At 40.0% G+C, this 27123-nt stretch overlaps 2 protein-coding genes across 2 annotated transcripts; one reads left to right on the forward strand and one right to left on the reverse strand.

The window, feature by feature from the left end:
- The first annotated feature begins 2666 nt into the window (after positions 1–2666).
- Positions 2667–13383, forward strand: LOC146376380 (LHFPL tetraspan subfamily member 2a protein-like). Its single transcript, XM_084946095.1, has 3 exons — positions 2667–2767; positions 10964–11658; positions 12957–13383. The coding sequence occupies exons 2-3, from the start codon at positions 11256–11258 to the stop codon at positions 13211–13213; spliced, it is 660 nt and encodes a 219-aa protein (XP_084802221.1). The 5' UTR covers positions 2667–2767; positions 10964–11255; the 3' UTR covers positions 13214–13383.
- Positions 13384–15682: 2299 nt separating this feature from the next.
- Positions 15683–26291, reverse strand: LOC146376381 (secretory carrier-associated membrane protein 1-like). The gene is made up of 9 exons (XM_084946094.1): positions 26024–26291; positions 25115–25195; positions 24778–24888; positions 22755–22866; positions 21869–21997; positions 20658–20817; positions 19895–19996; positions 19683–19800; positions 15683–18502 (listed from the first exon to the last, which is right to left on the reverse strand). Exons 1-9 carry the CDS (start codon positions 26078–26080, stop codon positions 18341–18343), a joined length of 1032 nt encoding a protein of 343 aa, XP_084802220.1. The 5' UTR covers positions 26081–26291; the 3' UTR covers positions 15683–18340.
- Between the last annotated feature and the right edge of the window lie 832 nt (positions 26292–27123).

The following is a 27123-nucleotide window of genomic DNA, read 5'->3' on the forward strand; positions in this document are numbered from 1 at the left end:
CTGTGTCGAGACTGTATGTCGTCTTTTCTTACTAAAATGAGAAGCTTTAGAGCTTTTGTCTTATACTGAATAAGAAGGGTGTATGACAAATAAGACAAAAAACGCAATCCCGTGAAATTAAAAAAGATTTAAGTTGAAGTCAGTGTTATCAAACAGTGTAAAGTGGCTTGAAGCTTGAGACTACAGCGGTCATCTTAAGGCGCTTTCTATCATAAGTTGAACTTAACAACACTGGGGAGGAATAGCTCCTCTGTAACAGACAGCAAATTCAAACAAAACTACTCTGAAGGAGAGGCAGCAATCTGCTGTAACCAGCTTGCAGCTGGGGGGAAAGAAAAGGCAGAAAAGAGGAGAACAATGAGCCCGCTGAATGCATAAACTACAGGAGAGAGCAGGCAAAACTTAATACAGATCAGTGATGGTATTTAAACTACATGTGCAGTGCACTGTGGGAGGTCATGCACTGTAAACCCCCCCCCCCCCCCCCCCAAAAATCCAACAGGAACAAAAGAAAAGAAAATGTTCTGGTAATTTTCTGTTACTATGTGCAACTTTCCTTAAATGTTTCCTTAAATGGTAAATGATAACATTCATTGTATAAAACATACGGAAAAATTAAAACTGAAACTACATTTTCTTTCTCTTTTCTCTTTCTTTCATTTATTTTTATTTTAATTGTGATTTTAATTGTGCCTGTTGCAGCAGTGGTTCAGGGTTAGGGTTATCATGCGACATGATGGTATTTGATAATTTAGGTCATTGCATGTTAGGAGAAGCCATTTTAATTAAAGCACAGCTATACAGTATGTAGGCCATAATAATGATGATGATGATGCGCCTTTCTGATGAGCAACAGACTTACAGTCAAACATGCATATGTATTTTAAACATCATTAGACACACCAGAAATCAGTACAGGGATCTGAGAAAAAATGGCTATGACAGCATGAGCCTGTTTTTACAAACACACTTATAAAATAATTTAACTTTCAGTGCACAACACTATCGGTGCACAACACACAGTTCTTTAAAAACACCCTGCAGTGCATTTGTTCCTTTTATAATTTTCGCAGAGTGAAGGTCTTCCTCAAGTTTTAGCAGTTTGATTATACCTCACTGTCATAACATGTTTAAGAGTGGCTCTAGGTCAAACTACTCTCAACATGCAGAGGGAAGCTTTTAAGGCTCTTCTGGTGCCTTAAATGTCTGGTAGTCAAGGCTATCTTAAGTTATACGTTGATGCCAACCTGATCCAATCTATGCAAAACCATTCACAAGCATCATCCGTCGAGGTTCTCAGTCTTCCAGTTCAGTCATGTTAAGTCTAAAGTACTCAAATCAAAGGCAACTAAACTTCTTTCAGGTTGTTGAAGATGTTTAGTCTCTTATCTGAAAGGCATCTTCAACTGAGAAAAAGCTTGAAGAAAACATATACAAGAACCTAAAGGGAGTCCAGCTGCCTTCAGCTCAAGCGCTTTAAACCATTTATAAACATTCAAATCACAAACCCTTACTCCTTAAAGATTTTGGTAACAATGTTATGCATTTAAAAAAATATTTGATAAAATGATTAAAACAGTTATCGTGGTCTCATAAAAGCCAGTTTAAAACCTTTTGTTTTTCTGTTTTTTTGTTTACACAGTGTTTTGTTAAACTAAACCAACAGCTAATGGTTTTAGCTCCATATTTGGCAAACTGGTTTCAGGATGATATCTTGTTGCTGAACTGTTGCGTTAAAGTCAAAATCCAAATCACAAGTCATCACAAGTCATCTGTTGTCAGCTTTTTAAGGAGAACTTCTTATTCTCATGTACAGCTCCATATAGTTTCCCTTTTTAATAATTCCTTATTGTTTTCATACTCAGCCTCAGTGCTGCCACCCAGCTTATCCTCTCATCCTGTGTCTTAAACCACTTTAGCAGCTCTCTTTCTTTCTTCTTATTGGCCCCTCCTCATAAACAAAAGCTTTGAACAGCTGCTGCTGTAATCACAGCCAGAGCTGTGTGTCTGTGAGGCCAATATTAGGTATATCGCTCTGTGTTTGTAACATCATACAGAGGCAACACCAAAAAAAGGCTTTTGGCTTTCATGGATTACTCAAACGTATGTTGACCTCAACATAAAAAGCATGAAAGGCGCACTTTAAGTATGTGAGGCAAAATTGTTTTTTCATAATGATAATATTTATCCAGGACTATTTCATTGGTTAGACTGAACATAATTAATCAAATATCCCAGTAAAATAACATTATGTAAAATGATATCTCACCTAAATATATGCAGTATGATGGGTCACTGATATGTCTGTAGATTCGATGTAAATCCCGATTATTTTGCTACACAGCTTTTATTTCACACCTGCACACTGATTTATGTGGCAAGATACACTTATGTGTTTTTAGCAGTACCCATTAAGATTTAAAAAACTGAATTTCATTGCACAGACAAAAAAGGAGTGCGTAGATCGTTCTGAGAAGAGCTGAGAATAAGAACATCCAGGAAATAGTAATTTTCTTTCTAATCATCGCTACAGCTTTTCGTCTACTTTCTCTGTGGCACACGGCGGGGGTGGGGGATGGGAGAGAGAGAGGGGGGCGAGAGAGGGGCGTAAACGGGGGGAGAAAGGATGGCGTCAGATGGTAGCGGGGCGGGTTTGTGGGAGGGAGAAGGAGAGAGTCCCGAAGAAAGGAGTGAATGAGTGCTTGGAAAGCTGGGCTACCCCGGGAAACGAAGCAGTGTTTCAAAACTTCTCCGCTTTTCGACTTCGGTAAGTAGAAGAGTTTGTAGCAATGACACAGCTTTTGGCCGGCAGATGTGAATCTCATTGCTGAAAATACCATTAAAGCACAGCTGTAAACCAATCGCTGCTCAGCCTAACGTTCACGTGTCAGCTGATTTCTTTCGTCGGAAAGCTTTTCATTGATTATTCGCAGCTGTACGTTTTTGGAGTTCGCATGCTTCGCTGAGTTGTAATACACAGGCATGTTGCCACTTTAAGACTTCTTGGAGGATTGTGCGTTAAGACCGCATTTATTCAAAGAGTGAGCTATCTGCACTTGCAGCTGGCTCCGTGTTCTGATACAGCATGTGGCAGCGGTTGAAAACGTCAATATTTTAATGGTTTTCACATCTTTATCTGTATTTCGCACATGTCCGCACAGCAGCCCTTTGTCCCCTTCCCTTTCCACCACAACCCCGTGTCCTTGAAGTGCGGTGCAGGGTGGAGGTCCATCTTTGGAAAGCCACCCAGGGAGTAATATTCTCTCTGCCTGACACACTGTTGCACTGTGAGGGGAAGTGGTGCTACATCATAAACCAAACAAATCAAGAAACATCTGCAGTGTTTACTCAAGCTGACATCAAGAACAAACTTTAGCAATAGTAATGACAAAAGTGAGTTATGACTAACTTTCAGTGAGGACTTCTCATTGTGACTCATATCGAATGATCAGTACTGCATTTTTTGCACTTACACGTACAATGTTCAACAAATTCCAGTGACCTTTTAAAAGATTATGTAGTTCTGCCGTAATTTCCTTCAGTGTGATTGCTCTAGCCTGCCCTCTTTTCCTATGAGTGAGTTTTGACAAGCGCAAACTTGTTAGGTGTCATTGAATGGAGCAATGTGCTGATGATAGCCAAGGGAGATGTCTTTTTCTTTTCTTTTTTTTTTCAGTGAAAATACAAGCTGTGCTTCTAGTGAATGCAGGAAATATCGTAAGTCATATTTATTTATTGAGGTTTTTATCAGGCTGTGATAAAACTAGTTTTTAACATAAGCATAAGTGTTGAGTCAGGGTCACGATTGACGGACTTCTAATTATTGTAGATAAAACCATTATTATATCCAGTTAAGCCACACAGTTCTTCACATTGTTGCTGTCCTTTAGATTTTGCTTCCTTCTGGGAGACTCCTGTTCTCTACTGAGTGTGATTGTAAACTGTCCTTCATGCATTCTTTGATATGTAAACCTTTAGAGGCAGCCACAGCTGGATACTCAAGTTATTTATGGAACTCTTTTCATAGACTAACATAGTTGTGTTGTGTGGCCTTTTTTAGTTTTTACCTCCTTGTAATTATTGTTTTCGTCCGTGTGTTTTGATACATTTCTTATTGCTAACTGAATGTAAATCTCAGAGTGTGAATGCAGTGAGAGGAAATGTCACATACATATACAAACAAGGATTTGAAGGGATTTTAGTATTTAAATCCTTTCCAAATGGATATATTAGTGTTTATAGTAGTTTTATAGAATACAAATCTAATTAACATGCCAAAGCTCTTATGATCTTTTAAGGAAAGGAAAAAATAGAAAAGAAAGGAATAGATTGTGTGTACGTCAATCATCCTTTCAGAAAAAAACTGGAGAGCAGGACGGCTGAAGGGGTAGAGCCAGCCCGCGTCATGCATGTCTTTGTGTAAGTGAAATGTGAGGGTCACTTACTGACTTTGTGCATCACAAACTGTGAGGCTACAACAGAGTTTGCATGGGGAGTGAGAGGCCGGGGTGTTGCACAGATTGAATAGGTTAGGGGCCATGGCGACCTGTTTTTGAGAGTGAAGAAGTGCATTCTGGGCCAACGGTGGCATGTCTTGGAGAGGTAGAGTGAGTAAGGGGGGAATGGTGTCGGCATGGCTTTGTGTTGCCTTTGTTGAGTTGAATTCTACCAGATGAAGACGGCCGATTTTTCTTCTGTTTTTTGGCACATCCACACACACACACACGCGCACAAATGAGCCTGGCTGATACTTTTCTGTGGGGAAGTCATGTGTTTTTTGATGCGATTATAGCCAGGTTGAGTGAGCACAGGCTGGGACCGTTTATGATTGTGTATTTGTGTTTGTTTGTCAGTGAAGTGGGATCTATTGTTATGGCATGATGTTGGAGGGCTTCTCGCTGTTGACTTATTGTTTACATTTTTGGGCCCCTCTATTGTCATCGAAACCTTAGGTCCAGTGGTTGTATATGAAAGTTAGAACTGCTGGCGTTTGTTCATCAGCAGTAATAGTCTTCTGCAGCTTGAAATGTTTTATTGTGTTTAATCTGGGCCTGCAAAATAAATCTAACTCACTCTGGAGCGCTAAACATGCATTTGATGGTGGCAATCACTCAGTGGCAGACGTTATGAGACACAAATTGTGGTAAATGCCTATCCATGGGAAACATTTTCTCCTCCTGCAGCTCTTTCATTCCGCTCTTTATGGAGGGCAGCAAAAGCAGCAGCTCACATGGTTATGGTTAGCAAGAGAGAATTCTTGATGAGAACAGCTCTTGTTTCATAATATCTGGGACAATTGAGCAAGTAAACCAAAGAAATCAAACTTATCTTTGCGCTTATTGTCTTTTATGCTTGGTATGCCTTGTGTGACTCACTCTTGGGTGCTCTCTGTCCTCTTGTTGAAGCACACACTGCAGTAAGGTGGATGGTTAATTCCCTGAGGCTATAAGTTTAGGTGTGGCAATCAAAGGACTAGGTAAAACGTATTAATTCTGCTTGCAACATCTCCTCTTATTTTTCATTCTTAATTTTTTGTTTAAACAGCTGACATTTGCGATGGTAAACATGGTCTTGGTTTCACAAGTTTGTTGGAGGTGAAGAGAGCGTGCCGTTGATGTGTTTTTGTTCAGCAGATAAAAATGAGCAGTGATAAAAGTTTACAGGTCTACACTGAAGGCCACAAGTGATGATGAGTCTTGATGAAGCACCAAGAAGCTTTTATTAATAATGTACTGGAATTAATTGGAAAATAAAGACATGCGGTTAATATATATTTTTTCCAGCGTGGGTGGTGGATGCATTGCTCCATTCTCACTTACGTCATATTGAGCTCAGCTGCTTGCATTCTTTTATGGTAGAAGGACACGTTTGATCCCGCCCAACTCTGACTGGCATCAAACTGCTTTAGTATCATATTTATTTTTCATTTTCCTAATTTGTGATGATGCAGACAGAAAGTTTTATCATTTGAGTGTGCTTGCTGTTCACATATCGTATGAGCCCTTGTGTTGCCCTAAAGATAGTGAGTCAGCCTTTTATGAGGCCCTTACTTCCAGATGAGCAGCGCAGAGCAGAGCTCGACTTGGGGCTTATGGTTTAGGTTATGAAAAATTTGCTACTGGGGGATCTCTATCCAAATTAAGGGGGGGGGTCATCTGATATGGGCGGCTGATCTACCAGCTCAAACATGCTTTTCTAAACAGGCTCATCACAGAAAAACAATAGCATTTTCATCGTCTCTCACATCTTCAATGAATGGACTTTGTTTCCCATTTTAATGGCTGTGTCTATCCTCCCTTTACCAAATAATCTGGGTCAGCATGCTTTAGATCTCTTAACCACCCACGTTCAGTCCTCATTCACTTTTCACCCTTCAGAACAGACTACAGTGGCCTGCACTCATTACCTCAGCACCTTGGCATGATACCAGCACTGTTGCTGATATCTCAGACCAATTAACTCCTCAGCGGCTTCCTCTAACGGCTAGCTGACTGACCCACATATGTATCTGCTGTTTTATCCGGGGCTTGGAGTCAAACGGACATTTCGTTTCATTAGTAGAAACTTTACTGGGCATACAAACTGCTTGGACAACAGGTTTCATGTCTAACCTGTGGTCCACATGGCTGGCTGTTGGCCCACAGACTGCATTTTTTGTAAATTCCATGAGAGAAAGTTTGTCTCATAGCAGCAAGGAGACTGTTCATGTTGGCTTGTTGAATGAAGTATTAGAAGGCTGTGTGTAAGTTGGCTCGGGGCCCTCTCTACATGCTTGTAATGCTGTGCAGCAGGCTTGGTTTGTGTCAGGACGGGAGAGCAGCATGGGATAAAGCAGGTCGAGATCAGATTCAGAACCACATTACCGCTGAACATCTTTCATCCTATTGCATATCTACCGTAACATCAAACTCTGCATCAGGGAGGATTCATGAAAGAGTCTCCACGGTCTGTCGGTGTTGGGGATGATGCATATGAGAGCGACTCCACAAGCACAGAGAGAGCTGCAGTAACAAAGATCTGGCTGTTTCAAGATATGTATCTATCAAAAGCAACGGGGAAGCAAAGGCCTCTCACCCACAGTGCCTTGATCACTGGGTTATGAATAAGTCATAATTCTGAGTGTCTGATGTGCCGTTAAGTGTAAAATACTCCTCCCCAGTGCTCATATAAACACACAGAAAATCTTGACCTTGCTGAGGAAGTGCTGTTCAAGCGCTTTCCCAGAACAACCACCAAACAAGCGGAAAGTATTCATCAATTTCAGGATGTAGTGACCTTTATGCTCTCTCAACAATACTGCAGTAAGCACTCTTATGCACAGAATGTGCATATATATATACATGCATACATCCACAGACTCAGGCAAATGCCTATCAACAAGTTGGTACTAATACACAGCAAAATCTCCAGTGTTAAATTAACACTAGAGAGTGTCTATATTTTCTAACACTGGAATATTTCTAACATTTTGAGTTATTTTCCAGTGTTAGAAAATCAGCACTGCTCAGTGTTAGTCTTTGTTAATCTTCAAAACTGGACCCATATAGACACTCTCTAGTGTTAATTTAACACTGGAGATTTTGCTGTGTAATAATAATAATACTAATAATGGATTGCATTTATATAGCGCTTGTATTAGTATTGATCAGCCAAGCTTGGTAACCCCGGAAAGAAACGGGCGATTAATTTGTATGCTCTCTAAAATTTTGAGTTAAATACAAGCATAGATAATACTTCAAAATACTTGGTCCTAATAAAAGTGTAACATTAACTTTTTAAGGCTTAATTCTGACAGCACTCTTTGAGACTAGAGAGCGGTAGACGAGCTGTGAGTGAAGAGGTTTCCTGTAGTAGCTGAGAGAGATCACACGGTGCCTGCTGACTGCCTCGACGAGGTATGTTTTGTAGGCTCCATCTCTGTACAGAGCTGCTAATTTGTGGGCATTGTAGTCTTAACAGAGAGCACCATGCTCAGGCTGGATGGGTTATAATCAGCTGCAAACAGAAGGCTCAAACTCCAGAGGAACTAAAAGTGTAGACTGTGTAGCCGAAAACAAAAGCTCATGCAAACAAATGTACGCACATGGTTATGTGCGCTTGAAAGAGCCACATTAACACACATTGATTTTCTCACAATGCATACGCACTTAAAAACGACATTTCTGTATTGTAATGATTTCTATAAATAGAGCTAAAAAGTTGCCTGTGCGGTGAGTGCTGTTGTGTGAAATGTCTGCAGAATGGAATAAGGAGCCATTGTGTGTGAAGAGGCCTGGAACAATCTCAAGGACTGTAATAGAATAGGGCACTCCCTAAACCATCCTCAAACACATAAACACACTTCAAATACCTGCTTATATTGTTCTCGGTCTTTTCTTTACAGCTACAATTCCCTGAAATTAGGATTCGCAGCTCATTCAGACACACTGTGTTTAGATGGGTAGTTTGACAGGTCATCCTCACAATGCATGAGTGAATCTCTAAAACGTTTGCACAGACACTGATGCTTCCTGTTTATTTCTGCCATTTCCTTACGGGGCTGAAAACGACCAGTGATGTTGGCGGATCTTCTTCATCTCTACTCAGCCCAGTTGTAATTGAAATGCACTCCCTCTGTTTAACCTCCCTCTGGGTAATTATTTGTAGACAGTGTATTTTAGCTGGAATTTTGTGTGATCTCTAATTAGTGTGTGAGATAGTAGTAAGAGAATAAAGTTCAAGTGTCCTGAAGCACTAAAATTCTGCTCAAGCGCAAGCAGACGAGATGAGATTTAACTAGGAATCTTTAAGACGGCTTCACTGTCCAAGTAAAATCAAAGCAGACTTGTGCACAAACTACAAACACATCCTGTCATGACTTTCAAACACAACAGGGGACTGCAGACATGACTGAATCCCCCTGAACTGAATCATGGCTTAACCGTTCCAAATCTCATACCTGCTACTCAAATGTCGTCATGCTTCGACTTTGTTGTTATGATCTGGTTAATCCTGACTTCACGTGATTCAGTGTATGGGTAACAGATAATACTTGGTCTGGAAATTCCTGAAGTGTTTTGCCTTGAAATGACTTGGATCGTGACAGATGTGGTGTAATGATTTATTGCCTTTAATTGAGTCTGGAGGGTTGATTATGTGATTCCTGGTGCTGTACTTGGAGTATTCCTGGCAGGTCACCAGAGTGACTTATAGCTCTTAATTAATTTTTTTTGTGCTGAACTTTTCATCACTGGCAAAATGACACATTCAGCAAGAATTAGAGCAATAACATTGACTCCTATTAGTTAAACAAGCCTCTCCTCCCTTCTATGTGAAAGTTATGGCTCTATAAAGTGCTTGACTAATGGTTTCTCATAACTGATACAGACGGGAGAACCCCTTCTGTCTTAACTCCAGTGGTGCCAAGCTGTGCCAAAAATATTCGTTTGGTTTTATGGTTCCAGATTTTGAGATCTCTGAAATATCTCCCGCTCCCTTTGTACAAAAGACATGAATTTTTTTTAGTTCTTTGCTTTTGCAGAACTAGAAAATGAATGAAGGTTTAGTTAGTTTAGTTTATTTATTTTTTTTTACAAAGGGACAAGTATGTTACACGAAATACAGTTGTGAAATGCAGGGCAACACTGTGGTGCTTTGGTTATCACTGTTGCCTCACAGCAAGAGGTTTTGTGGTTTGAACAACTGTGGCTTCCTCTTACAGTTCAAAGAAATGCTTCTTAGTTTGAAATCGGCAAACCAAGCTGCACCATTGGTTAAATGCTATTAATATCTGTTGAGTTTAGGTCCTCAAAACCTGCAAGTAAAGCATTCTGTTTGTGGCTACGTACTAGCAGAGATGAATTAAAATAATAATTTATATATTATATGGATATAATTTAGGTCAATATAATCTTTAAAGCCTGTCTGGGGGAATGCACAGACACAGGCTTCCCTTGGCTCTACCAGTGAGATCTGCCAAGATGGTGAAGATAACACATCCTGCATATTTTTCTGTATGTATCATGCAGCTGGTTCATGACATCAGAGGGTTTCCAAGAAACTTCATTGCTCCCCTAAGACCAAGGATGCGTCGAGGCCAATATGGTCACAGCAAGTAAATCATAATGCAGCAACAGTGCCATTGATTGTTGGGACTTCTGCCCATTGCACGAATACAGATTTTATTTCTGTTGAATAAAGAACAAAGAAATGCATTTTGCTTTGCTAAGCTTAATGAAAGCCAGTAACTAATGCTGATGTACATTCATTTATTCAGGCTGTAATTTAAGCAGTGAACTGAAGGATCCCATTGATGTTGTGTCTGCCTGTGACAGCGGCGAGGATATGGCACATTATATTGTGTGATCCTATCAGTGGTTCCATAGTGTAGTGGTTTACACATTTCCCAAGTGAAAGATTAATGGTTTGATTCCAGGAGGAGACACAAATTCCTCGGGGGTTGCGTCAGGAAAGGCATCTGGCCAAAAATAAAATCTACCAAATCAAAAATGTGGAGCCACCCACTTTAGTGAATACTGAAAGTGGCTTTTGTTTGATTCTGTCAAATGTGGCATGCTGTAACAGAGTTTTGCACTGCTCTGCGCTAACACCTGCTTAGTGGCAAAACGCACAGTTTCTATCCCATTGCAGATAAAATCAACCAGCCAGATGTCTACCATGAGTAAAACGAGGACAGAATAAACTCTGCATTGTGATTCATCATGACTGTTCTAGCACACACTGGGAAGTTTGCCTTATTACACACTCATAACAAGCTGTTTGTGACTTTAAAGTAGCGCTTTGGGAGTAGGTTTTTGGTAAGGATGAATGTTTGATGACAGAGGTACAAATTGGACACTGTTTGTCATCTGGAAAGCCTAAGGAGGAGCGTGATGATTCATAGTTGCTGGAGAATCATTTGTAGATGTTTCTTACACCCTGTCCTTGTTGTGTTGCTGACTTCAGTGTGTCTCTGTTCATTTAGGCTTGCTGTTCAGGCGGTATCATGACTAAAGGAAGCTGATTTGGTGCGCTGTTGCCATTTGGGATGTCTGAAGCCAAACATTACCTCAAAGAGGAAGAAGGCAAAGAAGAGGTGAGAGAAGGGACAACATCTGCTCTGAGAGGATAAGATCAGCAGCCCTTCTGGATCTGCGCAGGGAACCTAACAGACCTTTCTCTTTCTAAGGAAGGGAACTGAAACTCTCCAATAGCTTAAAGGGCTTCAAGAATTTTTATTAAGTTTTTCATCATTTTACCTTCTCTGAGCTAAAGCCATGTGCCATGTTATTGTAACATGCCGTTCCATGCTGTGGACCCTACTCAGCATTGTAGTGGCCTTTGCTGAGCTCATCGCATTCATGAGCCCGGATTGGTTGCTGGGATCGCCTCGGAATGACACCAGCGGGACCAGGGCAGGAGTGGACTCAGAGTACCGGCCATCTCTCGGCCTTTACAACCGCTGCCTTCGTATTGGGACCTCGCAGGTGAACTGTGGGCCCTATGCCACGACATTTGGAGAAGTGGCCAGCGGCTTCTGGCAGGCTGCCATGTTGTTTCTGGCAGCGGGGACATTAGTGCTTGGGTGTGTGGCCTTTATCTCCATCTTCAGCCTGTGTTTTCAGAGCATCCTGAAGAAGAGCATATTCAACATCTGTGGACTGCTTCAGGCTGTTGCAGGTAAATTGTTAATCTGTATGTATGTGTTAAGTATCTTTGTTACAGAAAGTAATCATGTGCCCCCTCCCACCTTCATATATATGTAAACTATGCTCTGAGGACAGCTTCCACTAAATTGAAATGTTTTTTATTTTATGACATAAATTAATTATAGTATGAAAGGGCATATATAATAAAGTTACTGGAGTAAAACCAGTTACCAGTCAGATTAAGGGATCACCCCAGAGTATACTAGCTACTGTTTACCAAATATCAATGAAAACAGATTTCAGAAATTACTATATATATATATAAAAAAATGTAAATACAGAAACTTAAAAACAAGGAAAAAAATACAATTCCCTATGTTTTCTCAGTGAAAAAAATCATACCACAATCCAGCAAATGGCAATAAAAATAAACAATTAATATACTATAACACAGTCAGGTGTCAAATAAAGTAGTAAAATAGCAACATTATGAACAGAAGGACTTATTAAAAAGACCAGTCTCAACCAAGACAGATTCATTTTTGAGTCCAGAAACAAAGTTTCTGAGTTTCAGTATATTTACTCTTAGAAAAATAACAAGCCTGCCCACCAACCCTCCATCCATAATTGTTTATTGAGTTTAGGGTTGCAGTGGGCTTGAACTTATCATAGCTGACTTGCCATGAAAGGCTACAAACATACAACAAATACATGAATATAAGTTTTTTTTTTTTTTTTTCATTGCCATGAATCTACTGGGTTCATTCACCATTAATACTAGATGTTGTATGTTACAGGAACTGATTTCAAGAATAGCATTGCTGAATCATGGTCAAATTCAAGAAACTGAGAAGCTGCATATCACTTGCTCCAGAGCTAATACTAATATGCCAGTATAGCGTCTATCACATCAAGTCTGTGCAAGCAAGGCTGTTCGAGCTCAGTTTTGAAATCATGCCATAGTCTGTAAGGAATGTCAGTTCTGCTTTTGTGTTGGCAAGTTACAACATCTGACTTTACAACATCTGATGTTCATCATACTTTCCCAAGTTTATTAATCTTACCACTGTATATTTTGCAATGAATCACACAGGCGGGTTTGACTGCCCAGCTTTATTGAGTAGGTAGTCTGTAATTACGTGATATCACCACTGAGGATGAGGGTCAAAGGAGTTCTCTCCACCGATTACAAATCATCTCGTCAGCTGAAAAATTGGTGTTGTCTTTAGCAAAGTTGACTCACTATTCTCCCACCTGCACTGCGATTTGTTCAAACCTTCAGCTCTGACATGACTAAACCCCTCATATCATCACCTGCTCTTCCTCCAGGCCTGTTACTGATGGTCGGCCTCATGCTGTACCCTGCCGGTTGGGGTTCAGAGAAGGTGAAGTTCTACTGTGGCTCCGATGCGTTGCCGTTTCGACCATTTAATTGTTCACTTGGCTGGGCGTTCTACACAGCGATAGGAGGAACGCTAGCAACCTTCTTGTGTGCCGTTCTGTCTGCACAGGCCGAGATCGCTACTTCCAGCGATAAAGTTCAGGAGGAGATTGAGGATGGGAAAAGTCTGATCTGCCTGCTCTGAGCCTTTAGAAACCCTGGGAAGCTGCAGAAGATCACCCACGGTGTAATTTCTCTGATGTGGACTACAACTTTGTGGAGGGAGGACAGATGTTTCTCAGTGGGGATTTTCCCCCCCCCTCATGATAGTCTGGATAAAATCAGCTGATTGTTGTAAACGGCCTTAATAATACCCCCCCCCCCCCCCCCCCAATGTCTTTTTTTTTTTTTTTTTTTTTTTAAATTACTCTCTTGTGATGGAGACTACCTGATGAGCAGTTGAAAAGGGAATAAAATGCTTCCCCCCTTTTAGAACTTCAGTTTAAAAATCTCTGGTAAAGCTGGAGAAGGAGGAATACTTATATACTTATACGTTTTTTTATTTTTTGCTGGAATAGCAGGAGGTTAGTGAAATAATTTGGATTGGCAGTGGATAAGTTTTTAGATTTAACATGTTAAACACGGCCAGAAAGCCAGTTTATTTGTTTTAACCATCATTATGTTCATTCATAGGGTTCGATCACTAACCACTACCAGATTCATCAACTCAAACACCCAGCAACGCTCTTGTACAAATATTTTATTATTTTATTAATATAGCATAAGGTTCTGTTACCTTTTAACAAAAATGGTTAGTAGTCTTGAGCTACTTTACTTTCTTACTATGAGTACATTTCAGAGCCTGTACTTTTTTACTTTTACTCAAGTAAAAAACTTTTATTGGAGTATTTTTTATTTTTTTTTTAACATGGGTTAAAAAAAAACTTCTGCTTGAGTAAAGAAAATCTGTACTTTTGCCACTTCTGGTGATAGACATTAACTTGAGGTTTCTTAAATGCCTATGTGCTCTGATTCTGTGGTAGCAGGACATTGAGACTCTTTTTAAACGCTTTAAGTTGAAAATCACCACAGAAGGGATTTTTAGTTTCAAAGGGAGCTCCTCCTGTTTAACTGATTGTGTAGCTTAATAACTGTTTGTGTGTGCGTATGCAGAAACAAACAAAAGAAAACAGAGCTCTGCCAGATGTTTCATTGTGTGTGGCTTTGTGACGGGCTAAAGCAGCAAGATAAAGCAGGTGGTTTATCATGAAATACCGTATGACATGCAGAAAGCCATAAACACAAGTTCTGGCTTTGTGAAGGTGCCCAAAAGGAAAAGATAAGGATTGAAAAAAAAAACCTCCCACTGGGTCATTACACTTCATTCCCACTCGTGAGTGATTTGGACACTTTTGCAAAGCTGATTAAAGTGAACCTCCATTACAGTTTGATGGTTTTCCAATTGGAACCTATTTTATTTTGCACTCGGCCTTTAAATCATTTCACATTGCTGCATATTGTATTCATTTCTAATTCATCCATTTAAATGTTTCTGTATATGTTAGGATTCATGTGATGCAGTGCTTTTATTCATTGTAGATGTGCAATAATTCCATTAGTGTTGTTTTCTGAGAGCAAGTAGGCAGAATGAAAGTGAACTTGTGATATGGATTTACATCCAAACACATAGTATGACTGTGATTAAATATATACTGTCTGCTATTTTTGTTACATTAACAAAAGAGTATAAGTGGAACACTGTATGAGGCTTCATGTATGAGAGGGTGATATATCTGAGGACAGAGAACCTGTGCTTAAATAAAGCAGGACTTCTTTACTCTGTGTTAGAAATGTGTCAACTCTGTTTCTACTGTGCCAAGACTTCCTGATGAAACACTGACCCCTGGAGATGGACGGTGGACATTAGCTCATAACAGTGTTAAAAGAGGCTTGTGAGGTAAATCTGAAGTGATATGAGATGATTAACAAGGTTTTTTTTTTTTTTTGTTTTACTGGCAAATTTTAAATTTTATATTAAATCCATTTGTTTAACTTTTGAAAATCTCGTGAATCTTTTCATCTCTAAGCATGTATGTATGATACCCTGCAAACTGTGTCACAGGCTTCGGAGTCCAAGTGGTTCTTAAACTTTTTTAGTATGCCACCAAAAAAAAGTAATTTGTATTCAAACATGACCAGTAAAATAAATGAATGGATGTATGAATAAAAAAAAAACTGTGACATCTGTAGCACATCTGCTTCAAGGTTTAATGCGTTGTATGCTCAGAGATTATCTTCTGCATACTTTGGTTCATTATAACAAGCAGTTACAACCAAGATGTGAGAGTTACTGTTGCCTTTGGTCATACTGCTTCAAGCTGAATCATTCTCCACTGACCTCTGCATGCATCAGCACAATCTTTGCCTAGAGAACTACGGCTCACCGATTATTTTCTCCTTTTCAGTCCATCCTCTGTAAACCTTAGAGATGGTTGTGTGGGAAATTCCCAGTAAAATGGCAGTTTCTGAAATTCCGAGACCACCTTTCCTTCCTCATTTTGACACAGTTTGAATTTGAGCAGATACCCTTCTCCATGGTCATTCTTAATGTTTTTTTTTTTGTTTTTAAATCACGGCAAGAGGATAAATTTGTAATTATATAACAAATCCACAATCGTTTCTTTGAAATTTTATTTCATGTTAATACCATAAATATACAAAACTCAAACTATTTCACATGCGACAAAGGCCAGACAAGAGTGCATTACTTCTTTTTACACGTGATTTGATAATGGGGATCGATTTTTCAACTTTACAAAATATACAAGTGTCCCTTTCTGGATGAGTTTTTTTTTTTTCTTTTTCTCTGATTCAGTGAAATAACATAGTCACAGGTCCAAAACACAGTTTTGTGTTGGCAAACTTCAAACACATTGTTCTGTACTGCTGACCAGCTCATCAAATACATCAAGAAATTACCCACTGCAGCATGGCTTTGTAAAACAACTGTTTGAAACTATAGATAGATGGGACTCATGTAGGTGTATGTAAGAAAAAGAATACCTCAAAGTAAAACATGGAAAGGGATCACACCACAAACTGAGATTTGAAAACAAATCTGTATGGACATTTGGTAGATTTCTCACAGCTTTTCAGGACATAGAATAACACTTGAGGGAGCTTATTTTTATTTTTTTTCCTCTTTCATACCAACCATAAACACACATCCTCGTACGACAAGCACACCTCTTGCAAGGTCAAGTTGCAAAGTCATTAAACGCTTTAAAAAAAAACTTTAAATCTAGCTGATGCTATGACAGTGTCATTAAAAAAAACCCACACAAACCAAAAAGGAAACAAAATGCAAACAGTTTAAATTACACCATAAATAAAAACACTTTTTCTCTTGCGCTACGTTCAACATAAAACAAGAAATGTGCAATGAATTTCGATGAAATTACGTCCAAATCAAAAGAATACTGCAGAGATCTAGGCTTATTCTTTCAGGACAAATTACTGAGCCTCAGCTAGCTAACACTGACGGCATTTCGTCCACGATAAAGTTCAGGCTATACATTTTTAATAACAGTAGTGCCAGTTATCACCCGTCTTCTGCCATGCACATCTTCACGCACTCACCAACATCATGAGAGGTGCTAAAGCACAAAGAAAAAAAAGAAAGAAAGAAACCCACATCCATATTTCACATCAGTGACAGTAGTCTGTACAACTTGGTGCTGGATAACACTGTTATTATTGTAGATAAATTAGTGTATCATAGTGACGGCACCCCAAGTCCAATCTTCTGTTATATTAATGCTTATTTTGGCTATAAAACTTCAAATGCCAGTAATTCACTACTGACAGAGGAAAACAAAAATGGAGTGTTAGCCTATGTAGTGTACATATACACGGTGTCAATGTTTTTTTACAAGTTTATGTATGCAGGTTAATCTCAGGAAAAATGATAGCTTTATCACTTTATCCAGAACTGTGGACAGTGATTCTTCTGTGAGAAAAGGCAGGTCTGATCCCTATGAATGGTACGCATCCTTTTCAATAGGAAACACGACAGCGGGAGGCCACGACCGAGCGCCTCTGAGATTCATAGCAGCGTTAGTTTTCGAGTATGAGGAGCTACAAAAACAACCGAGGGCCACACAGTTTTTGCGTTAATACACACATAAGGGGGAAAAAAAAGCTAATATTCAATTTTCATTCCCCTTTTCCTTCCAATTTTCTTCTCTTAACCATCATCTTCTGTCAGGCAGCCACCGAGACATGCAAACAGCCCTCACAGCAAAACCGAGGGAGAATAAGTAGGCAGACATTCACCGAAAACCAGCTCCTTGTAGCTGGGACCAAAAGGAAGTGGGAAGAATGACTTTGCCAAAGACTTAGCTACCTTGGGTGTGCTAAACATGCATGCCGCTATCATGCTGTCAAATCTAGAGATGCTGACCCAGCCCACGCTGTCAATCAAAGTAGCACACAGAGCAGGAAAAAAATGGCGCACCTGGCAGGTGTTGTTGGGAGGGGGCAGGTCCTTATATAAGAACATACAGACATTTTCCTATTCTTGTGATTTTTTTTTTTGTTTTGTCTTTTACTATAACAAGAATGGTACTTGTCTCACAACAAAAGCACAGATATAGGACAAGGTACCATTTACCTTTCAGAGCTTAATGACGGAGCACTGGATTATATTAAAAAAAAAAGAAGAAAGAAATCAGAGCCACAATTTTCTTAGAGTGAAGCAGACATTCGCACAGAGGCCCAGCCACTTTCAGTATACGGGCAAGAAAACCAAACTATGTGCAAAACACCACGGTCAGATCACTTTTCATTTATCAGGCAGGAAGCTGTTTGGGGGTCATCACCCTCACAGAAATAAGGTATGGTCGAGCTGCGACCTTTACCTGACCTACGATCACCTCGAGGGGACAGACGAACAAGGAGAGTAAAGGAGCGCGCAAGCGTGTGCGATGAAATCTCACACAGTCGGAGCACACCTTGAGTCACTTGCTGGATGTTTTGTGGGATGTGAGCAGATAGTCACCTGACTGAAAAGCTGACCAGGTGTGTGCAGGAGAGCTGATATATGATTTAAAGTGAAGATGGACAACTCCGATCATTTTTTTCCGTTATTTTGCTTCACACTTTTTAAGCAAAGTGTGTCGGTGCAGGGCAAACATTCACAAATATTATCAATTTGATCCGAGGACCAGCAGGGCCAGAGTTGTGCATCTCCATTTTGTCTGTTTGTGTGTGTGTTTAAGTATATGCGTGTGTGTGTGTTTAAATGAGCACTGAGCACGTGTACCACATCTGTTTATGGATGAGCTTTGAAGGCCCCGCGAGCAGCGTTGGATGCAGCATTGGCTGCAGCGTTGGCAGCTGCAGTCTGAACGGTCTTGTTAGACATGACCCCGGTCGCAAACTCTTGCTGGGCTTTCTCAAAACTAGCACCGGTGGTGCGATAGAGCGCGTGCACCTGTGGAAAGAAGACAAGGAATTAGTTGCAATCAATTTATTTGGTTTAAATTTACCAAAAGAACTGCAGCACAGCACAGCATGCTCGATAGGAAAGATGTTTCTCTTCCTGTCCAGTCATAGCACTGATTCTTCTTGGCATACAGCACTATGCTTATTTCTAACACACTACAAGATGATGTAGACCAGGGGTGTCAAACATAAGGGGCCAGAATGGGCTGGAAAAAAAATACAATCTGGTCCACTGGACAGCTCTGGAGAATGTGGAGAGTGGCATTAATTTCAGATTAAAAAAACAAAACAAAACACCAGCAAAGTAAAAACTCTCTGATCTTTCACTATAAACTAAAAAAAGATTTTAAAGAGTCTTTTCTGCAAATTGATAAAAACTTTTGAAATTTTGTTGATTTAACAGTCAAAAAAGCAGTTTTGTAACAGATTTGTTTCATTTACTACAAGAACATTTCTTTATCAAATAGAAAAACTGAGTCACACTGTGGAGACTGCACTTCTTTTTCTTTGTTCTAAGCTATCACAAGGATTAAATTTATAGTGAGAGAAAGGAGGAGATACACTACTAAAGGGCCAACTTAGGATCATAGTGGGCTGTAGTTTTAGATCCCTAGTTTAGATGTTTCCCTCTTCTCTGTCCACTTAAGTCCTCGTAGAAGCAAGTCTTCTTTATTGGCAGCCATCCTGGCAACATTTGCGGGCACTTATTCCAAGCTAATAAAGCCCCAATTAAAATGAATGGAGAACGAGCCATAACTTTAATTTCGGAGGTCAACTTCACATAAAAACTGAATTGATTGAATTTTCATTTACATTTGATTTGGTGACTTTGCCCAAAATGCGAAATACAGAACATCATGACCTCGTTTAGGTTGCAATCCAGAGAGCAGATATTATAGAGTACACTACCCTACCCTAACTCTTTACTACAGTTACAAGTAGATCTGTCTGCCACTGCCCAACTGGCTCTCATATTTCCCGCTTCAGCTGTCGATTTGCTCGGCACTCCTGCCATCTTTGGCATTCCAAAATTCTCCCACTGATTTCTCAGAGTGCCACATCTCACTTTTACAGCGTCTCTATGTCCTCTCCCCAATATTGTCACAGCAAAACCTTTTACTAATAATATCCTTTGTCACTGTAAGGATGCCGTCTTTGTGTTGTGTTACCTTTTTAAACATAATGAGGGAGCCCACAGACAGAGCAGTAAAGAGGGCTGCGATGAGTAACATGATGATTCCTACAGGGATACTGGTGTTCAGGCCAGTTAGAGCTGCGATCCAACCACTGGCAAGACAAAGGAAAAAACCAAGATGACAATGTGATCTTCAGTGCACACTGATCTACGGTGCCTGGATCAGCTCAAGTACAAAATACTCACCATGTTCCCCAACCAGCGATGCCAATGGTTTGTAGAACGTGAACTCCAAACTGACAGATGTAGACAAAGAAGAAGACAAAGAAGCGGAACGAACTGTCGCTCCTACGGTGGAAAAAAAAGAAATGGTAAGAGAGCAATGTGGAGGGAATAAAGTCAAACTGTGCCACTAGTTCATCCTCCATTAAACATTAATTACTTAATCCTTCCCTCATTCTCTCAAAGCCTTTATGCGTGAAATAGTCGAGTGCACGGTAAGAACATGGCAAAGTCAGCTGCCCAACTCTTTTTACCAGTTTCATATTTGGAACACTATTAACTTTATCTTAAGTTAATTTATGTGTGTTAAAAGGAAGGTGCACATCTGTTCAGTTTTTATAGAAGCTGTGAGAGTTTGTGATGTTTGAGAAATGCTGTTTGAGCTTGTTCTTCTGGGCACACAGGTTTTCTGTAAGGGGACTTTAAATCCCTGAGCTGCTCCTTTAAGAAGAAGACAGGCAGTAAGTGTTTTTATTTAAGATAGCCGTGATCGGCCACAGACACAGGAGATAAAGCAGAAATGATTTTGGAGAACATACCTGTAGGTCTGTGTTCACTTAGACCTACTCTCCTAATCTCTTTTTTGGTGTCTTTTTCCAGCCTTCCTGTGTATACAATTTATTGTATTTCAACTATAAAAACAACCCACATATTTATAGAGACTTGGACCCCAAATATCAGTGGAAAGGCAGTGTTTTTCTTTTTGGTTTTTCATGTTTCAGCTTACCTGAAAGCCCCGTAAAGCGGTCTGTACCAGCAGACGAAAGAACATGGGGTAAAAAGCAGAAACCAGAGCATAGCCAGGCCAAAATCTACGCCACGAGTTGGATCCACACAGAACCAGGCCAAACAGCCAAACATGTTCACAAAGAGCGTGCCTGCATGGACTGATAAACAAAGATGACAAAGAACCTCAGAGTAAACCTAAACTTATACTAAGCAACATTTTCTATACAGATTCTTGTGAATGACCAAACGGTTGATGTTTCTTAGGTGACTTGCATCTAGGGCTGCCACGATTAGTCGACTAGTCACGATTACGTACACTATCAAAATCGTCGATGACTAATTTAATAGTCGACGCGTCGTTTGAAGCTTTGTAAGATCCCAAAAGTCGTAGGAATTAGTAGGATTTAAGAGTGTAATAACGGACTGAAACAGAAGATGGCAGCACTGCATGTACAAGGATGCCAGCTGCCGTTAAACCCCGAAGAAGAAGAAGCTGTGTCCCAGAATTCATAGCGCGGCCCAGCTCAGTTTCCAACAATGGCGGCAGCTAGCTAGTTTTAATATTACTCTTATTATTCTTTCTGGGTCACAAAATAAACGTTTAACGTGTTTTCAGGCGAGAATGTAGCTGTGTAAACCTCAAATATCTGCTCAGTTTATCAAGACACCACATATTTTCAAAAGCGCTCCGACGTTTTCAGAGATGTCTGTTACCCACTAGCTCGATAGCTAGCCGGGGGCAAGGCTCACCAGAGCAAATCGTTTTCAAACCCACCGCTGTCTTTCGCTACTCAGGTTAAACATGATATATAAGTCACTTAGATAACTTAAAAATGTTATTGTTTGGCTTTTTTCAGTATTTTGAGTAAATCGGCTGAGTTTATTAAACTCCACCGAAACAATCTGCACATTTAATTAAAATTTAATAAACTACCATCTTGTCTTTATTTTTAGTTAGCACATACCTTAAACACTTAAAGCTGCAATCTAATGATAGTTATATAAGAGCAGATGCTGCTGGTGCAATAAGCTGTCCGTTTTATGTCCAATTGATGCATGATCTGATTAGTCGACTAATCGCAAAAATAATCGGTGACTAGTCGACTATCAAAATAATCGTTTGTGGCAGCCCTACTTGCATCTTGTAGACCCACTTGATGTGGTTAATTTAGAAAGAAATTGATGAGGTGTGCTAAATAGTACACTTACACATCCAAAGGTTGTACATAATCTTTACAGTCTTCTGGAACTCTACAGGGATGTCCACTGCAATGTCGTGGTAAAAACATGGACCAACAGGGAACTTCTCCGGCAGTGGAGGCCAGTTGTTCTTCCGCCCTGCGGTGAGAAACAAAGCAGTGGTTGGATGTTGAGCTTTTTCATCTAAAGCTAAAATATTATTAAGGATACTAACAGATTTGTTTGCAAGAATCTTAACAAGGCAGAAAAAAATATGTTACAAGTTATTATCACCACGGACATTATCCTACAATTAGTAAATGTGAATAAAGTATGAGTGATTGACATGAAATGTTTGTTTCATTCAGTCTATTCAATTCTACTTCAATTAGATTTGTCCTATGTACATTTAAACATGAACATGCACTATAACATTATGCCTTCTTAATTCAAATACAGAGAAATACTTTCTTTTACGTTTTAAAACGGTGTTTGTCAATCACCATTTATTTATTTTATGCAACTTGTATTAAATCTCCAATTTTGTAAATCAGACATTCACTAAGATATATAGCTTGTGTGTCGCTTTCACTCCCATCCTGCACCACACGCACCTACACATGCACTCACACACAGCAACACACTTTGGTCCATTTGATCAACTGGACATTTTTTGGCTCAATGCAAAACTTAAACTGGAGCATTTCCTGTTCCATACTTATGTAAAACTGTACCTGCACAGAATTAAAATGCTCTTCACAAATTGTGCGCCACGCCTGATATGTTAGTGTCAAGGTAAGAAGTCAACTTTTAGATCAGCGCTGTTGCTAGTCCAGCTCTGAGTGGGACCCAGAATTCAGACTTTGAGGTTGAAGCGTGCGAGTGATTCAAATGGGTAACTGATGGACTGACTGACCTCCGACGGCTCCGTGGGACTGTAACTCTCTCTCTCGACGATCGAGCTCTGCTGCTTTCTTCTCCAGCTCTTCCTGCCTTCTCAACAACTCAGCCTGAGCACGCGCTTGGTCCTGAGACAAACACAGATGTGATCTTAAAGCTCACAATCCAACATCTGACAGAGGTCCAGTATGACACGAAGTCCAATGATGTAAGTAAAGGTTTTGTCACTCAGGGAAAGCTCAGACATGTTAGTTTAACAAGGGAAAATACGGGCTCTGATTTTAAAACGTATCAACAACTGCAGTTCACTCACTTGCCTCTAACAGCTAGTTCTATACAACTCTAAAGTGATGCTACAGGTGGAAAAGGGTCATTAAATGGATCCACACTATTCAAGACAGTGACATAAAAGGGTGCAGGAAACATTAAATGAAAAGGCAGTACCTCATTACGCCGCTGATGGGCCATCAGAAATCAGATAAGTATATGAAGAACAAGAGGAAAGGACAGAGTGTTGTAGTGTTGCAGGTATGGGGACAGTTGCACATTTTTGGTTCTTTTTCAATTTTGATCACCTTTAACACAGAGCCCAAAGTCTAGGTTGTCTGGGACTCGCTAGCCACCTTTAACTCTTCTTTTTTGTACACAGGGATCTACAGAGCTAGCTAAAAAAAAGGACATTTGAACACTGCTGCTTTTGCTAGTCTGCAACAGAAATGCTGGTTAACTAAAGCGACCCACCATAGAAAGCAGCGCCTCTCTCTTTCTCTGATGGGAAATTGTAAACAAGCAGGTGGGAAATGAGACAGACAGCTGCGCAAACTAGTGTGAGTTTGCAGCCCACTCGTATCTAGGCTGTGTCGAGAGTACGGTAGCTTATAACCACTTGATTGGAAAAATGTACAACTACATTCTGCACAGACATGTAAGGAAAGACGTCTGCTGTTGGAGAGACTGCTAACATTAGCCCATGTTTTCAAATGTATCCAGCACTGTGTGTAAGATGTGCAAAGTACCACTTATTCAGCAAGATTAAAAATACTAGTTTATTTTCAAAGAATGTGATTAACTGTTTAAAGTAGCTCTTAAAAACATAAGCAGTATTTCTATTAATAATGTTTAAGTTCTACAGTCCTAGTTGACTCCCTTGAGTTTTTTCTCAGACCAGTAAATTAATCTTTCAGAAAAGTCTTTAGTCTGTGGAAACTTCAACATCTTCCCTCTAAAGTGCATTTTAGCTGCTTTGACTGTAAATTCAGGTTCATCCCGTTGCTTCTGTCAGCAATAAAATCAAAGATTAATGTCAGAGTTAGAGTTCCATTGGGAGCCGTATATACCCCAATAACAAAACCTCCACCATTCTTCACAGATAAAATTTGAGACTGAAAAAAACAACGCCATCAAGCCAAAGTTTTCTTAGATTTTTTTGCGTCCTTCTGGACCTTCTGTTAATGAGTATCCTCAGCGGTTTGTATCTAGTGCTGAACTTGCTCCAGTTAAATAAACAAGACAAGACGTGATGAATGTAACAAGACAAGAAGAGACAGGAATTTTGCAATGATCTACAGATTTGTGCTTCTTGGCCTAACAGGTTACATTTCCATTTTTCTTGTATAGGCCTGCTTTTACAGAATAAATCCAGCTGTTGATGTCCACCTCTGTCTGACAGATTTTTCTCTCTTATCTACCTCACTTGCACTCTGACCCTCCATTCTGAAACTCCATCTCTTCATCAACTCCAAGCTAGACGTTAAATGATGTTAACACACTGCTTCCCAAGAAATGTTTCACAGCCATGTTTTCAATTACTTTTCAGCACTTGCACATTGGGCACTGTGTGTTTAATGGCTATAACACACTCACGGCTCTTTTTATATTATTAACTTAGTAGAAAGATGAGAAAAAACATAGTGTGACTAACCAAATATGTTTAGTTTGAATTGCAAATGACAAAAACATGTTGACAACCTAACTGAAACAAAAAAATGAGAAGAAAACTGGATGTGAAACATGTATATGAATGCTCCTGTGTGTTTTACCTGAGTCTGTTGCTGTGAGTAAGCTGGCGGCTCTTCTGTGGGCTTCATGATGGCAGGCTGTGTGTTCTGGGAAGGTGCTGGAGTAGATTTGGGGGTGTTTCTTGGGGCTGCCTGTAACCCAGCAGAGATCCTCTATGTTAATATTTGTGCAAGCATTAAGAAAAAGTGTAATTAGGCCACAGTCATATTTTGTCACTGAAATCCTCTGTGACTGAGAGGAGGAGGAGGAGGAGGAGAGAAAGAGGATGAGGGTAAGGGATAAAAACGAGGTCACTGACTAAGAAGCACATAAACTGCATGCACACTACTCATCAATGAAGTTGCCCTTAAAGCTGACCGTTCTGGCGTCTGTGAAGGGGTTATACTCCTCCAGACCACCAGGAGGGGCAGATCGTGTCACCTGGGTCACCGAAGGATCCTACAGGGCAGAAAGGTCCACATAGGAATTTAGGGAATTAAAACTAAAACTGCAAGACCAAAAGCTTCATTCACAAGATGCCGTTAGACGGCCTTTAGTTTCTGAAAATCAGCGGTGTGAAGTTTACATAAACAACATGTAAATGTATCACTTTAATGATGGTATTCTACTAATATTAAGGCTTTCCACCATGTTTTGTGAAAAGCTAAAAACACCCTGATAAACACAGCTTCAAGTAAAGGGGACTCAACAGTTGCTTGAAATTAAAGCCTTAAGATTTCTGGAAGCGTGTGGTTTATAAAAGGTGGAATAAAATACAAGCTGTAGCAGAAATTAATATCTTGTTCCCTTGCTTAACATCGAAAACAGATGTACAGTGTCTGTGTTGCCAAAATATTAGTCTACATGACTGCAAAGGCAGCCAAATGTTTGCTGGATACTGTGAAAGTACATAACACACTGTGATATGAGCACAAAAATGCACCTGTCCTAAGCTAGCCACCCGGTAAACTGTCCATCAAGCTAGCAGTGGCCAGCGAGTGTTTACAGACGGTGGGCAGAGCTAATGCTATCCAGCTAGCTAACGTTGACATAATGTGTCTTTGTTCTCAAATGACATAATTCCTTTAAATTCGTTTACAATAGATATCCCCAGCAACAGTGCATTGTGACCATGTAATTATTCGGCACTCCCTCTACAAAACTATCGAGGTATAAAATTTGATGATTAGCTCATTCTGCAAGCAGGGATGCTAAAGTGAGATTGGCCTCAGTGGGTTTTCAAGCGTATACTAGCTTGCTTGCTTGCTAGCTAGCCGTGTCAGCTACCTGAAAAGGATTGCTGAAATCCGGGTCTGCGAACGGGTTGCTGTCGAAATCGGACATTGTGTAGCCTTTCTAACAAGAGTTTCCTGTGTGCGGGAACTCCCCGATTCTCCAGGGAAGGCTCAGGTCCTTTGATTTGACTGCTTCTCTCTGCCGCCTGCAGTCTTCTCCGCCTCCTGCTGATGGAGACCCCTTGATTAGCAAGTTAGCCAGTAGCACAAAAATGGCAGGAGAAGAGAGGATGCGTGATTAACAGAACGGTCTACGTCACTGTTTCAGCACCGCGGACAGCATGATGCCCGGGCAGGTGCGCTACCTCTGAACACAAATGTGCAGTGCACTGCACGACACACCTCTGGTGTATTGTATTGTTATGTACTGTATTTGTGTGTTGGACTGTGTGTGAGTATTTGAGACTTAAACATGGACGATTACAACTTCACATGTTGCATTCAGTCTCCGTATTTCCAGAGTACAATGTGCAAAACATACTACATGAGAGTTTACTGATCACAAAGTTCATCCAGTCCTCAAACTATACGCAAAAGCTACTGCCTGCCTTTATGACCTTTATTTTTTGTATTTGTGTGATGTTATGTAAGTATACAGATGTTTACTTACTGTCTGCAGAACAGAGGATCCATCTGCATCATGCTGAACTGATACAAATTCTCTGACTGATAATATAAGGAAAATCTCACTCTTACATTGTAGACTCCATATCATGGATTACTGTACTTAACCCATTGGAGCATCTATTTGAATCGGAAAATTTGCTATTTTCTTTGTTTATTTTGACTTTTATGATGTGCTCCAATATGCCATTATCAGCAGATTGGGGCACATTCACTTAAAAACTGTCCCTTGTTTTTACTGATTTTTTACTAAACTATTCTAAATTATCTCACAAATATTAACATATTGTAAGTGAATTAGTGCTTATATAGTACTTACTACATTTCCCAGTCACACAAGTCCCTTTTTCTATGCCAAAGCACTTTTAACCTAAGATTCTTACTTTGATGGATGCATCAGGGGCAACTCAGGGTTCAGTATCTTGCACACAGATACTGGGCAAGATAGATGAACCACCAACCTTCCAG

This window comes from Perissodus microlepis, chromosome 12 (assembly GCF_051167445.1).
Source record: "Perissodus microlepis isolate ML-2025 ecotype Zambia chromosome 12, ASM5116744v1, whole genome shotgun sequence".
NCBI lineage: Eukaryota > Metazoa > Chordata > Actinopteri > Cichliformes > Cichlidae > Perissodus > Perissodus microlepis.

Excerpts from the sequence above, each read along its gene's own strand:
- LOC146376380 (XM_084946095.1), top strand. The coding sequence starts at position 11,256 with ATGTGCCATGTTATTGTAACATGCCGTTCCATGCTGTGGACCCTACTC. Across the intron at positions 11,659-12,956 it reads ACTGCTTCAGGCTGTTGCAG|GCCTGTTACTGATGGTCGGC; the intron begins GTAAATTGTTAA and ends CTCTTCCTCCAG.
- LOC146376381 (XM_084946094.1), bottom strand. The coding sequence starts at position 26,080 with ATGTCCGATTTCGACAGCAACCCGTTCGCAGACCCGGATTTCAGCAAT. Across the intron at positions 24,889-25,114 it reads CCTTCACAGACGCCAGAACG|GCAGCCCCAAGAAACACCCC; the intron begins GTCAGCTTTAAG and ends GCTGGGTTACAG. Across the intron at positions 19,801-19,894 it reads ATCGCTGGTTGGGGAACATG|TGGTTGGATCGCAGCTCTAA; the intron begins GTGAGTATTTTG and ends TTGTCTTGCCAG.